The sequence below is a fragment of the Phaenicophaeus curvirostris genome, chromosome 1, assembly GCF_032191515.1.
Source record: "Phaenicophaeus curvirostris isolate KB17595 chromosome 1, BPBGC_Pcur_1.0, whole genome shotgun sequence".
Taxonomy (NCBI): Eukaryota; Metazoa; Chordata; class Aves; order Cuculiformes; family Cuculidae; genus Phaenicophaeus; species Phaenicophaeus curvirostris.
This window is the reverse complement of record NC_091392.1, coordinates 142,009,966-142,024,200: the sequence shown is the minus strand read 5'-3', so window position 1 is coordinate 142,024,200 and position 14,235 is coordinate 142,009,966. Positions and strand designations below refer to the sequence as shown.

At 47.7% G+C, this 14,235-nt stretch overlaps 2 protein-coding genes across 6 annotated transcripts in view; both read right to left on the bottom strand.

Moving 5' to 3' along the window:
* The window catches only part of NPAS2 (neuronal PAS domain protein 2), a 113,526-nt gene extending 106,905 nt beyond the window's left edge, over window positions 1-6,621 (bottom strand). The window contains exon 1 of one of the 2 annotated variants that reach the window (XM_069876657.1): window positions 6,106-6,621. In XM_069876657.1, the coding sequence (XP_069732758.1) occupies window positions 6,106-6,356 (251 nt within the window). In that variant the 5' untranslated portion in view covers window positions 6,357-6,621. The remainder of the gene's footprint in view (window positions 1-6,105) is intronic. The other variant, XM_069876648.1, reaches the window with a different exon arrangement.
* RPL31 (ribosomal protein L31) overlaps window positions 1-14,235 on the bottom strand; it is a 492,543-nt gene that overhangs the window by 116,000 nt on the left and 362,308 nt on the right. The window lies entirely within an intron of this gene.

Genomic DNA, 14,235 nt, shown 5'->3' with positions numbered 1-14,235 from the left:
TAGGGCTTCAAAATCTGCCTTTCAGGTGATTAAGCAAATCGTCTGGTTTAGTAAACAGCAGTCAATGCAACATTATTCTTTTAACCAGTGCTTAAGTACAGAGGACAGATGAAGAAAATTCATTTCCAATGCATCCTCACATTGTCAGTTCAGAACTTCAAAGCCTGGTCACATACAGACAGATAAAACTTTAACTACAGCGACACCACAGCAGGGAAGATGACCACCTTGCCTCAAATCCTCTTCCTGACACCAGGCAAGAGCAAAGGCTCAGGAAGCCTGCTTGAGCAAGGCAGGCATGTAGAAATATTACTGTCTCCCAGCAGAGACTTCTTTAGCCAGACACTGTATCTTGGTATTCAATGCCCCTTGGTGGGATTGCTTCCATGAATATAATTGCTTTCTGACCATACTTGAACCCAAGAAGATAAGGCTGTCTGTCCTCGCCATGCCTGCACAGCTCAATAATAGGACACCAGGGAGGCAAGCTTGCTTATCGTAACGTGGCACTAGCTCTGCTTTGGAGCTCTTCAACTAATTTCTTCCAACTAGCTCTTTCCACAACAGTTGTGCTATAACGGGGCCAGCCCTGAGCAGGCAAAGTGCAAGCCACCAGGAGCCCCTTCACTTTGGGTGCCTAGGGGGACTGGACACTGACCCACTCCATTTTGCCAAGCAGACACGGCCAAGGAGACCACCTGGCTTGGCATCCCTTCTCAGCCATCGCTAGGCACAGGTGCTGAGGGGTGAGTACAGGAACAAGGCAAATCAACAGTGATACATCCTCAGAATATGCACCAGGTTTCCCAGAATCTGCAACTCAAAACTGCTGAAGCCAGAGGCAGTGGTTTTATATTTAACAGTCCTTGATGGATTTCTCTTTCATGAACTCATCCAGTCACCTCATTAGCTCACGTAACCTCTCAGCATCCACATCCTGTGCTGAGGAGATCAGCAGACTGACCACGCCGCATGAAGGGCCACCTCCTTTTGTTTCCATCTCCACAATTGCCTGCTGCATCAGATGTCCTCCAATGCTGTCGCTGCAAACAGTTACTCCCAGTTTTTCTTCTCCATGCTTTGCATAGTTTTACATATTTCTGTTGCATCGCTTCATCAATATTGTCACTCCTCAGGCAGGAGCCACTCTCTTCCTCTGATACCCTTTGCTGCCTCTTTCTGAATCTCTTCCCTTGCCTTAGAGACATTTGAGTTGCGGGGATCAACAACATGTGATATTGAAGATGTGGGCACACCACAGCTTATGCAGTGAAATAATGGGATTATTTTTCATTATTTTCCACCCCCTTGTAAATAATCTGTAATATTCTATTTGCCTTTCTTTTTTAAACTCACATCTGAGCATTGCATTGATTTTTTTCTGAGTAGTCTATGGAAGATTTTGTGTAAGCTTCTGCATCTTCAGTGACCTGTAGCAATGAATTTCTATGACTGCTTCAGCTAACGTATACTTTCTTCTATAAACTTTCAACCTGGCATGCATATTACATTCTCCTGACATGAAGATACTCAATGAGAAAAGGTGATTGAAATGTCCCAGTAGATGATGTTCTGTCATGCTGGCACTTCTTGTATGTTTTGAAATGACAAAGATATTTTATACCTGAACTTCGAAACTTCCATTATGATCTCAAATGCACATGCACATCCTCTAGGTTTTTTTTCCCATATCATCATTTCACTTGGCTAGAAATATTCTATTTTATACCCAGATCCCTAAGAACAGTGGTAAAACAGCTGAAAAACACCTTCTGTCATAATCAGGCCAGCAAAAGATCAGCCGTTTTCCACAGACTTGTGCCTAAGCAGGAGGAGGGGAGATAACCTTCCTGTTCCTATCATTTACATAGTCATTTTTTGAGTATCTTGGAGCTCTAGGCATGTACAGAAGAAAGAGATGGCATTGCCTCAAAGAGCTTGCAGATAAAGGAGAGGACAAGGAACAGCAAGCAGGTACTTAGAGAGTATGGGGCAAAGCGTGTGGCAATACTATTTGCTAGTGACAGGGTCCGAGCTAACCAGTGACCTAGTGAGAGCTTTATTTTTGTGAATCCACAGGTGAATTTTCAGACTGAAGCAGGATTAAAACTAGTGTTGGGGGTGCATAAGGCTATTCCTTCCAAATGCGGGAGGCAGTGTGCAAGAAACACTGATCTCTGCCATGGTCCTTGGATAAAAGAACAGAACTGTCTTTACCAAAGTATAATTAAATACAACATTTTGGTTGAAGTGAGTTGTGCTTCATGATTTGCCTTCAGGGGGAAGAGACATAGGAAGAGAAGCATAAAAAACCTCAGTACTTACCTCTCTATCCCCTTAGAATTTATGTGCACAAAGCCAAGAAAGCCGTGCTTCCAAAGTCCCTCAACCTAATCTGCCAACAACTCTGAGCCACCACAAGAGAAATTCAAGGAGTGGAAAGTGAACCATGTCTGCAGTTTGTCAGCTGCTTACTCAGAGCATGAGTCTACAGCACCACATCCCTTCTGACCCTCTCACCTTTCCTGCCGTGCAACTCTTGTACATCTGAATTCAGCTGGGGATACACTGGTACATATACATACTGTGTGGTCACAGCAGGTCACAACAAATAGTAATGGCTTTAGTCCCTCCCAAAATACCGTGAAATACAAAAAGCACCACTACATAAGCAAATCCACCACTATCTATGCATCCTGCTTAAATACTATCACACGTTGTTTCCTTTTCAAACTTCAGTCTCATAAAGAAAAAGTCAGTCTATCAGCCGTTGCCAATTTCTGACTGAATTAAATAATAATAACTAAAATACAAATACTTGCATGGCCTCAGCCTAGTTTTTCAAGAATGAGTTTTAATAAGATCAAGGATCAACAGAAAGATAAATCAAACCTAGGAAAATGACTTTTTAATACAGATAATGAAACCTCTACAAAATCTGCAACTGAAGTGCATCTGCTCTAAGAGCCTAACAGCAAAACTATAAGCACAAATGGAAGTTACTTAAAATCAGCCTAGAAAGAAAGAAAAGCAACTAAATACACACAAAATACATATTTGACTGTCATTTTCAATGGTATGATATTTGTCAGTCATGGATTGTATAGGGACGTGATTGCTCAAAACTTACGGTTCAACACAGGCAATGATTATTTAAATCATTATATTTGCTGTGCAAAATGTCGTATTCTTAAAAGAGTGCTAGAGCTACAAATCCAAACCATCAGTTGTTGATCTTAATTTTCCTACCTCAAATGAATGTATTACAATGCAACATCAGTTATAACATTACATTTTTTTCATGGGATTTCGCTCTTTCATTGTATTATTAATATAGTGAGCTACAAATTCTTCTTCCAGTTTAAAAAGTGGAAAACTCACTCTTGCCTCTGTCAGCAGTCACTGACTCGGTTGAGTTCTTTCAACCCATGGTATAAAGATCAAGCCTGAGACTTAACTAGGACACACGAAGTTCCTATCCTGTCCATGGCAATCCTAGTGCTAGAAGAAGGTGGGCAGACAGGTGGGGGCCAGAGACTGGTTTCGTGGCCAAGTCCTGCTCCTTGGGGTACTGCCAGATGGTGGAGTACAGGATAAGGAGGAGAACAAACACAGAGGCATAGCACAAATCCAGCGCCTGGGCTCCACAATGGAGATAGCTCTCCTCCAGGTCCAAAGTTCATGACCAGGGCAACAACAGTTGCTCCTCATGGCAAGGAGACAGGAACAGTTTCTGTGAGGGCACCAGAGGAGGGGTGAAGAAGTGGAGGCTGGAGAACACAGTAGGCAGTGTGAGGAGGGAGATGGGAAGCATGAAAAAGCAATAGTACCATGACCCAGTTATTGAAAGACTGGAAGCAGCTGCTTTTGCTGGCTCAGATCTCCCGTTCCTGTCCACTGCAAGTCTCTCATCACTTTTTTTCTGCCCACAGTCTCTCACTTGCATTTTTATTTCTCTTTTCCTTTCCTTCTCCTTTCCTTGTCTGGTCTGGGTTTCCACCTCTATCTACAGTTCCAGCATCTCCCCTGCACGTTGTTGCCAAGGTTTGTCATATTAAGTCCTCTGATTTAATTTGAGGTCCGTGCTTTTCACTTTCCCCGTGCCTCCATCAACACTGCTTGCTCCTCACCATTCTAGTCCCACCATTTCTTGTCACCGTGAATGTAAATTAAGCAGTTTCCTCACCATCGCCATCAGCGGGCACACCCTGCAACCGAAGACACCGAGACACTCAGCTGAGACAGTCTTCATGCTCCTTCCTTAGGGTGCTCGCTGTAGCAGTAACAGCTGGAAAGAGTATCTACAGGGGAAAGCCCACTCAGGACTTCAGCCACCAGCTGGTGCACTCTCATTCTTCCAAGGAAGATGAGTGGTTGCTCAGCATTTAACAATGCTGGGGTGTTCAGTGAGCCCTGTACTGAGAGCGTCTTCAACAAGTGTAACGGTCAAGCCCTCAACATCCCTCCACCCAGAGTGTGTTGTAACGAAATGATAACTGAGACAAATTCTGGAAGCTTTTCACAGGCCCAACATAAGGCACGGCTCCATCACAAGACTGATCCCAAGCCAAGTATGCTTTTTCCTGCTCCAGAACACGAACTCACAAGAATTTGACAGTCTCTAAGTGTTTCTCAAGATAGCCAAAAGATGCACATTCGCAGAAAAAAAAGATCAAGGTCTCCTAATGCAGGGTCATGCATACCTAAACCATCTTCATCAGACACATGGCCATGGCCAAAAAATACTTTTCCCGCTAAACACGTTCTCAGAAATAACTGAATCATTTAATCTGAAACTTCCCAAAGAGAGTCTGTCTTCAGAAAACACTCAACTTGGAAAATGTCAGCCTAGTTTTAAGCTTAACGAATGCATAAGCACCTGAAAGCAGAGCATTGTACTGGAAAGCACTAGATAATTTGAACTGCAGGCAACATTGCTGCCTATGATAAAATAACTCCTTCAAGTGCTCTTGCATGCACTAGACTAGAAAATAGGGCAATAGTGGTAATTCTGCGAAGTCGAGTCTGTTGGTTTGATCCTGCCTGCATGCTGGGCAGCACCTTTATTCAGGAGGGAAAGTAGCATTAGGCAAGCCTGCGGTCTCCAGGCTTTGGAGCAGGTCACAGAAGTGCTGCCAGCTCAGGGAATCACCCTGGTGTCGGGTACCTGGCTCTGGAAAATCTTCATTTTCACCTGTTCTAGGGAGACAGCGCAAATCTTGGCAGTTACCTTCCCTGAATACGCCTGTTGCAGAGCAATTCAGTCAATATTCATCTACAGAAATGTATGCAGGATTGGGCCCTGCGTCAGCCGACAGCTCTCGGTATCGGACATGGATCAGTGAATCAGCAGGCTAGGTCTGGAAACAGTGAACACTAATTATTCAGTACCACCAGATAAACTAAGCCCACGGTGGGATACAAATGAGCATTTCACACTGGGTAAGAGATAATTTTCCACTTCAGGAGGCGGCCACTTGTTGAGCCGAACGCTCAGGTTAGCTGTGCCCGTCCAAGGGAACCCCACAGCCCTCCTGGAGACACAGCGCCATGGAAAGATTAAAGTTCCTCTGCCGGCTGCGATGCTTATAACCGCTAATTATTTCTGAGTCACTTGAGTGAAAGTCAGCTGCCATCCTGTAGGCAGCTAAGGAGTACGGAGGAAAGTTTCTGGATGAGCGTGCCTGTTAATTAACAAATCAGACCGGTGACCACAGAGGAAATCACCACCGCACAGCTCTTCGTGGAAGGGGTCCTGGGTGGGTTTAACGTCACGCACAGCGCAGGGAAACAAGCGGGGCTCTCCTGGCTCAACCGGGAGGCTTCACCCGGTCAGAAACCCCACTGGTCCTGCTGGAAGTTTGCCTCGACCCATCTTCAAGCCCCTCTAGCCTAAACGAACCCGCAACGCCAGGGAACCGCACCTGAACGGGATGGGGGAGGGTGAGGGATGGAGTGGGGGGGGGCATTGATTTTTTTTTTTATTCCCCGAAGGGAGGGTCCAGCGCGGCCGGGCCGCTCCCCCCGGGCAACGGAGGAGGGAGCCGCGACCCGGCGCGGGGGGAGCCGCATCCCGAGCGCCGGGGCCGCAGGGCCGCGCGTTACCTGGGATGCTGCGGGAGCGCGACGAGGAAGCGCCAGGCGCCGCCGCCGCTGCTGCTGTCCGCCGAGGCCACCTGGGCGCGGGAGCCGCCGCCGCCGCCGCCGGGCTGGATGCCGCCGCTCCTGCGGTGCCTGCCGCCGCGGTGCCTGCCGCCCCAGCCGCGCGGGAGGCCGGGCTCGGGAGCCGGCGAACTCTTGCTCGCCGCCGAAGAGCCGGGGACGCCGCCCGCCTCCCGCCCGGTGCCGCGTCTCATGGTGCGCGGGGCCGCCTCATGCCGCGCTGCTGCTGCCGCCGCCCCGGGCGCCGCGGGACCCACGAGCGCCGGGGCCGGGGGCTCCGCCGGCGGCGGGAGGGGGAGCGCGCGGGGGCCGGGGGCCGGGGCCGCCGCTGGGGCATCAAGTTGGGCGCGCGGCCGGGCGGGGCGGCGCGGGGGCCGGAGTTCTCCGAGAAGTTGCGGCCCGGTGGGCGAGGCGGGGGCATCCTCTCCGGCGGCCCTTCATCGCCGCCGCCTCCCCGCCGCCCCCGCTCGCCTCCCCCGGCAGCGAGCGGGGAGCCCGCAGGATCGGGGAGGGGGGGAAAGGGGACGCGGCGCTCGCCTCCTCCCTCCCCGCGGCTGGGGAGCGAGAGGGCTGCGGAGGAGCGATCCCGCCCCGGCTCCCTGTGCACAAGTGCAGGGAATGTTCCACTGACCTACATATTTTTCCAAACATACGTGACCTTTTTTTTTTTTTTTCCCCTCCTTTTTTTTTTTTTTTTTTTCCCTCTCTCTCTCGTTCTGTGGGAGGAGACAGGCGAGGATCCAAGAAAAGGAGAAGCTGGAAAGAGAACGAAAAGGGAAAAGCAGGGGATAAATAAATAAATAAATAAATAAATAAATAAATAAAATCCACCCCTCAATGGAAACGGCGGCCGAGCATCAAGGATGGTTTCACAACGTCCTTTACGGATGCTTATAGCGACATCCCCCCCCCCCCCCCACCTCCATCGCCCCCGACCCCGGGTCACCCCCGACCCCACGGCGTGTGTCTCCGTCCCCGCCGCCCCCAGGGCACTCGGGTGGGCCCCGGTCTGGGGACACACCGATTCGGAGGGGGGACACGACCCCCGGCCCGGGGGTGGCGGAGCCGGAGCGGGGCACCGGGCGGGAGCTCCCGCTCGGGTTATGCAACGCGGTGCCGACAACTAGAGCAAAACCTTGACAGAGAGCTCCTCTTTTATTTTTTTTTCGTGTTGCAAAGTAGGTCATTCTTTTTATTCCCCGCTTTGCATTTTTTTTTTTTTCTCCCCTTTGCCTAATACTCCTCCTGCAAAGTGGCCGGTGAGAGATAAGGCAGCGGGAGCCTGGGACGAGCTGCTGATTTGGAGCTTGGCTTTCGCCTCGCCGGGCGTTCCTGCCGGCGGGTGGCGGCTGCAGCGAGCGGGGCCCGGGGCTTTGCCCTCCTCCTCCCACGGAGGGTGCGACTGTCCGGGCAGGGGGACGCGACTTGCCCGCCCCCCAGGTCCCGCTGCCGTGTCCACCCGGCTTAATTCCCCTTCTCCCCATTGCTGCGCCGAAGAAATAACCGGGTTGGGCAGCTCTTCCACCCGCCGAAGGGGTCTCCTCCCGGCATGGGGCGTTTGCTTTTAGGAGAGTTGAGTTTTAGCTCAGAGAAGGGGTTTCCTGGGGGCGGGAGGGAAGCCCCTTTGGCTGGTGCCAGCTCTGTCCCCACCAAAGGGCCTGGCAGCGCTGCGGGACTTGTGCCAGCAGTTTGTGTGGGGTGATGGGGCTGCTTCCCCATCGCCCTCCAATCCGTTCCCCCATTCTCTCCATTGGGGAGGGACTGCTTGCAGAGGTGGTAGGACTAGGGGCAATGGGTATAAACTGGAGAGGGGCAGATTTAGGCTAGACATTAGGAAGGATTTATTCACAATGAGCATGGTGAGGCACGGGCGCAGGTTGCCCAGGGAAGCTGTGGCTGCCCCATCCCTGGAGGTGTTCAAGGCCAGGTTGGATGGACGCTTGGGCAGCCTGTTCTGGCGGGAGGTGTCCCTGCCCATGGCAGAGGAGTTGGAACTGGATGATCTTTAAGGTTCCTTCCAACCCAAACTATTCTATGATTCTGCCTCCCTTTTAAAGTCTCGTTAATCCTTGCAAAATATCAGCCGGCAGAGACCTCTCTGCCCACGCGGGGTGTGTGTGCGTGGGTGCAGTGTGTGGGCTGCAGGTTGCTGCAGCTACCTGGCTCCAGCGAGGAGCTGTGCTGCTTCTCCCACTACCCTCACCACTCAGCTCACCCCGTCACACCGCCACGGTGCTTGGCTAGCCCTGTGCGCCACATCCAGCCAATTATTTGATCTGATTCAATCCCTAATGCAAATGCGAATAATTACAAAGTACAGAAAAACGTTGTGCTCTTTTGCTGAGCACTTTTACGCCGTACTTTATACAACAGGCATGACTAATGTTGAAAGGCTGAAGTTGTTTACTTTTAACCAAGATTAAATACAAAACTTTGAAAAGCCCCTCCCTTCCTTTGGATGAAACCCAGCATTTTTTCCCATTTGGAAATTGTCAAACAGTGGTTAAACAATCCTTTGGCAAACAAGTAGTGCCTGAGGGAATAAAGCATCAGATACATGGGGAGCGCAATAAAAGACATTTCTGTTCCCGAGGTATTTTTCTTGCATTGCACAATGAAGTATAACATAAAATCTTCAAGCCTTGTAAGGTTAGAGAAAAGGAACTTCCCGTGATTATATACACCACATGATTTGATAGTCCAGTCCTTTTGAAAACCTACCAAAACCCTACCTCCAAAACAGCCCTACATTTTCAAAAGCTGGGAAACCAAGTACCTTGAGGAAAATAACACACTGAGAAAGGCGATCAGCAAGACACAGGGGCATAAGTACAAAATTACATCTCCACCCTGTTTTAACATTTTCCCTGTGAATTTCTAAGGACCCCATTGCACAAGTGAAGTAGCGAGACTGGTTAAGGTTTGTTTCTTAATTCATTCCCTAGGTTACCAGTGTAAACTTTAATTAGGGCAACAAACAGCAGATTGGCTGTGGGTGAGACAGGCTTTTCCCAGCGCATACCTGAGTCCCGTTGTGAAACACCAGCCATTCAAAACACGCAGCCTTTCTCTCAGTCCAGTGACACAAGGAAAATAACTCAGTACTGTCAACACTGTGTTTGGTTTGGAAATTAACCAAAGGGTTACGCTAGATGCCACATTAAGAACTTTAGGGCAGAAGTCCAGCGTTCAATTAAAAAAAAATAATAGTTTTCTAATCACAAAATATCAGTAAATAACTTTTCAGACATCGGGAGCCTGTGGTCCAAAGCTGCAATCCCTTTTGTTTCAACTAGAATGGGCTGGCCAACCTTCGTGGCCCAGAAATGATGCAGCAGAATTTTCAATGGGCTGCGAACCACAAGCTAGGTGCCTCCCAGGGTGGAGGGCCAAGCAGAAGAGAGGAGAGGACAGCAGCTCCCCTGGGACTCCACTGCTCCATTCTGGCAAGCCCCTGGGAGGGGTGTGAGGTTGGGTGCAGGTTTAGCCCAGACAAACTGGGTTTAACTCTGCTGGTTTGCTTTCACTTGCTGCCAGGGATTGAGATTACGTGATGTAAGCCTCAAGGAAGGAGTTACCTTGGACATCACTTGCCTCCAGAGCCAGAGCCTGGCCAACCACAGCCTGAAAGTGTAGGCATTACTTGTGCAATATCAATGCTTTTGCCCTTTAACAGGCAACAGTTCATATTGTGGGGAGGTAAGATGCAATTTGCAGACCTTGATCTAAATGTGAAGCCTACTAGTGTTCATGTAGAAGTAAAAAGTGGTCTCCTGAATAATCAATATAAATGGAAACTGATGCAAAAGTCAGAAACGGCACTGTGGGAGAGAGGGGCATGATGAGGAAGAATAAAGGACCCTCAAAGAGCTGACCAGAGTGCAATGAATGTGAAATTATTCTCTTAAGCTTTTAACTAAGTAAGAAGGAGAACAGCAGGGATTAATTTGATTACTATTAATTAAGGGGCAGGACAAACTTTGGATGACTTGTCTCCCTACCTTCCTTGCTGAAAGAGAGAGCAACAGGAATAAATACGTGGCAAATAAATCTAGTGGCTCCTGTTAGTCAAACAACTCACACTAGCAGTGGCTGCTGGGTTCCCTGCGCTTCTTTCCATCTGGGCTGGCTGGGGGAGGTGAGCATGGGAGCACAAGGATGGATGTGGGGAGCTCCTTCTTTGGGTAACACACTTCCTTAACCAATTCTGGCAGAAATTTCTGCTGCAAGAAATGGTCTTCAGAGGATCTGCATTATGTTTCACTCTGCAGCTTACAGCTTCCTGAGGGAGGGAGAGGTAGTGCATACTTATTAACCAGCAGCACAGGTTCTGAGTCAGAGAAAGCCAGAGAGATGCCACAGTGAAACAGACTTAGGATGCATCCTACTGGTGCTGCCCCAAGTGCTGGAGTAGGATGCCTGATGGCTCTTCAGGATCTCTAAATCTAGGAAATCAAGCTCTATTTTTCTGCATGGTTATTATAAGAGAACAGCCAGTTTGCTGATTTGAATTTACCTTAGCCTGATCCATTTTGAAGCAAAAAATTATCCATTGCCAGGGTTTTTCATGGAAGAACTTAGTAATGTGTATGACCTACTTGTAGATTTGACATTCAGACCTTATTCAAAAGACAGTTTACAGGTTTTGTTTAAGTGGTTAATGCACAAAAAAATTAGTGACTAAACATTGAATAGGCTTAATGTCTGAAAGGACTGAAATTTCTGCTGGGTGCCTAGAAAGCCTTAAAGCTTCCTGTCTGGCAAACTTGTGGCTGAGCATTAACAGCCTTCCTGTGAAACAAAACAGTTCTGCAGTACGATGCAGAGGGGAGGGACTTTTTACCAAGGCTTGTAGTGATAGGACTAGGAGGAATGGGTATAAATTGGAGAGGGGCAGATTTAGACTAGACAGAAGGAAGAACTTCTTCACTATGAGGGTGGTGAGGCACTGGCACAGGTTGCCCAGGGAAGCTGTGGCTGCCCCATCCCTGGAGGTGTTCAAAGCCAGGTTGGATGGGGCCTTGGGCAGCCTGATCTAGTGGGAGGTGTCCTAGCCCATGACAGAGGGTTGGAACTAGATGATCTTTAAGGTCTCTTCCAACCCCAAATATTCTATGATTCTATGATCTGTGTGTACGCACGCAATTGCCATGGAGCGTACTGTATGTGTGTGTCAGCCTGGTGAGCTAAAGCTCAAGGCTGTGGAAATAATTCCCTGTCATAGAGGGAACAGACAATTCTCTATCCTCTGGTTGATAGTGGCCTTTGTGCCAGTGCACCTCTTGGCCCAAACAAGACTTTTTGTTTACTTGCAGCAGGACAGGAATACCTCTCATCGCGTAGTCCTGTTTCAGTAGGATTGCACTGGTTAATATGAAAAAGAAATTACTGTATCTGGGAGAAAGCGTCCAGTCTGAAATCAGGCCGATGAAGCTTGTTCAGCTTTGAGAGCTCTTCAAGAAAATGAAGTTCAAACTAAAACTCAGTACAGAAGGACCCACTATTTCTCTGGAAGTCCAGGTGAAACAGAAGATAATAAGATTGTAGTGCCGCAAGTGAATTGAGAACGGCTGGGAGAAATCTGAACGCAAATGCAGCGTTTTCGGCTTTACCTTGACTAAGAAAAACAACTCCATTAATGTTGGACTGCAGTAGTATTTTTTTTTGCAAGACACAATCCCTGTGGATCCGTACAAATACTTTAATTCCGGGCAGGTTTCATAGAGATCACCTGCCCTTTCCTTCAAGAAGATCTTGATGAATAGCTGTAAAGTGTGGCAAACCATTGCTTCTCTCCTTACAACAGGCAGCCTGATCCCCCTCTCCACTGCCTTCAGCAGGAGCTGGGTTAAGCCTAGAATTCATCCTTAGTTTCAAGAGTTCACAGAGTTTTCTAAATTCTTTGCTAATTGCTCCCTCCTCTCCTTTTTCCTGAATACTGTTCTTGCTCATGGACTTGGAGTTATAGTACTTACCACCACATGCTTGCTCTTTCAAATTCATCTGAGCTTGCTTTGATTCTGTGCAGCACTCTACTCTTGCACCCATCTTAAGCTCATTGTATTATTACTAATGACTATGTTAATAAATTCAGGGAAAAATTTAAATGTGACAGTTAAGTAAATAAAAGAAGAAATATAAAAACCATCTTAAAACTTGGGTGTATATGAACCTGCCCTCACATCTACAGCTCTGCCGTCTGTGATTTTCAAAGCGGGAATCAACTAACCATATCAAGACAATGTGCAAGTCTGAATTGAGCTGCTTGACTTCAAAGAATCAGCTCAGAAGATTTTGTTCCAGGATGTTTTTAGCATACATGTTCAGATCTTTCTCATTATCTGCTCTTATACAGCCCTACATATGAGAAGGAACTATGAGAACCACTGATTCTGATCTCATGAACAAATCCAGGACACAGAATTTCCTCTTAGTGCATCTGTCTAGGTGCCTTATTGTCATGTTTTAAAAAGACACTGATCTTGACATAACCCCCCCCAAATTAGGTTCATTGTGACATTGTCACTTTCAGTGTTTCGACTGGCGTTGCTTAGACTGCAGCAGTCAGTAGGCACTAGGTGTAAATGAGGCACTAGGAGTGTTCTACAACGTACTCACCCCTGTCCAAACAGATGCTAAATTCCTGGTAACAAACCCTACGAAGTTAAAACCTGCATTCAAAAATGATTTACTTACTTGTTTTAAACTCTTAGTCTGAGCATAGTCATACAGTTTAAAAAAAAAATCCAGAAAACATTTTTCCTTAGAGCTTGATTATTTCCTTTCTGTGTTGTCAATGAAAATGGGCTGCTTCACAGGCTGCTCTTTTTTTTTTTTGTGGCTGTCAGCTCCTCTTCCTGGTATTTGTGCAAACATGGTTCTGATTATCTTGAACATCCCAGGAGAGCATCAAAATACAAACAAATCCCTCAAAAACAATTTTGCTAATGCAAAATCGTGAGGTGTTCTGTTGCTGCTGCAAAGTCAGAGCTTTAGCTGTAAAAAGTTGGAAGTTGTATTTGGCCTCCGTCACTAGGGCAGGCTGTGCACGGAGGTGGCTGCCGGGAGAGGCTGTGCTATTCCACTTGCACAGAGCATTACAGGAGGAATGGAAGGAGAGGAAGAGAAAGTGTTAAAAAGGTTAATATTGACTCAAAGAAAGGAGACATAAATGAGAATGTGGGAGAACTGTAAATGAGCCAGAGAAGACTGAGAAAAATTCTTCAGCAGCTGTAATTAGGTTAGATTTCAGAAGTAATTGCAGTGTTCCAGCATCAGCAAATACTGTGGACAATATTTGCCCTCAGATGTGTTTGCAGCCAAGGTGAGTTGCTTCAGCCTGTAGGGCCCTATCCTGATGCGGTTGCACCAATTGTGCACAGATGTGATCCCGGTGGGACAGTCGATGTCCTCCCTCTCCGTGCCACTGGATGCAGGAGCAGCTTCTGACCTGGAGGTTTGCAGTATGTGGGAGCAGTGGGCGCAGAAACACAAAACCAGCAGTGTATGTGGATGCAAACAAGCAGCCTAAGTGGAAGAATATGCATTTAATGGAGGTGCTGGTGCAGATATGTGTTACTGAATAAAAGGTGTTTAAGCTATCACTGGTGCCTGGCTGATGCCACCACCTTTGCAGAGAGCATGGGGAGACTAGACTGGTACCTACCTCTCCACCACAGGTTGGAGCAGTACCTGGGATGCAGGAACTGTGGTCCTGTCCAGTTTGTTTAAGGTACACTTCTGTATCAAACCGGATTATATAGGCAGGGAAAATAGATTTCACCTTTAAGTCTTCTGCAGAGATCTTACATTAGCAGTTCATGCACCATCAGAAAATCAATTACCGTTGGTATTACATGCAGATGAACAGTGCAGTGTAATGGCGAATTCATTTTACACAATGCTTTTAATACAGCAAAATATTTTCCAAAGGGCTATTTATAGGATCTATGTGGGAAGTACGTCTCCGAGGGGAAGCACGTCTCCGAGGGGAAGCCTGCACCTTTGTAATTCGGACAAAGAGTGAGTCTCAGCTTTCTTAATGCTAACATTTGTCAAGCACATATTTCTGCC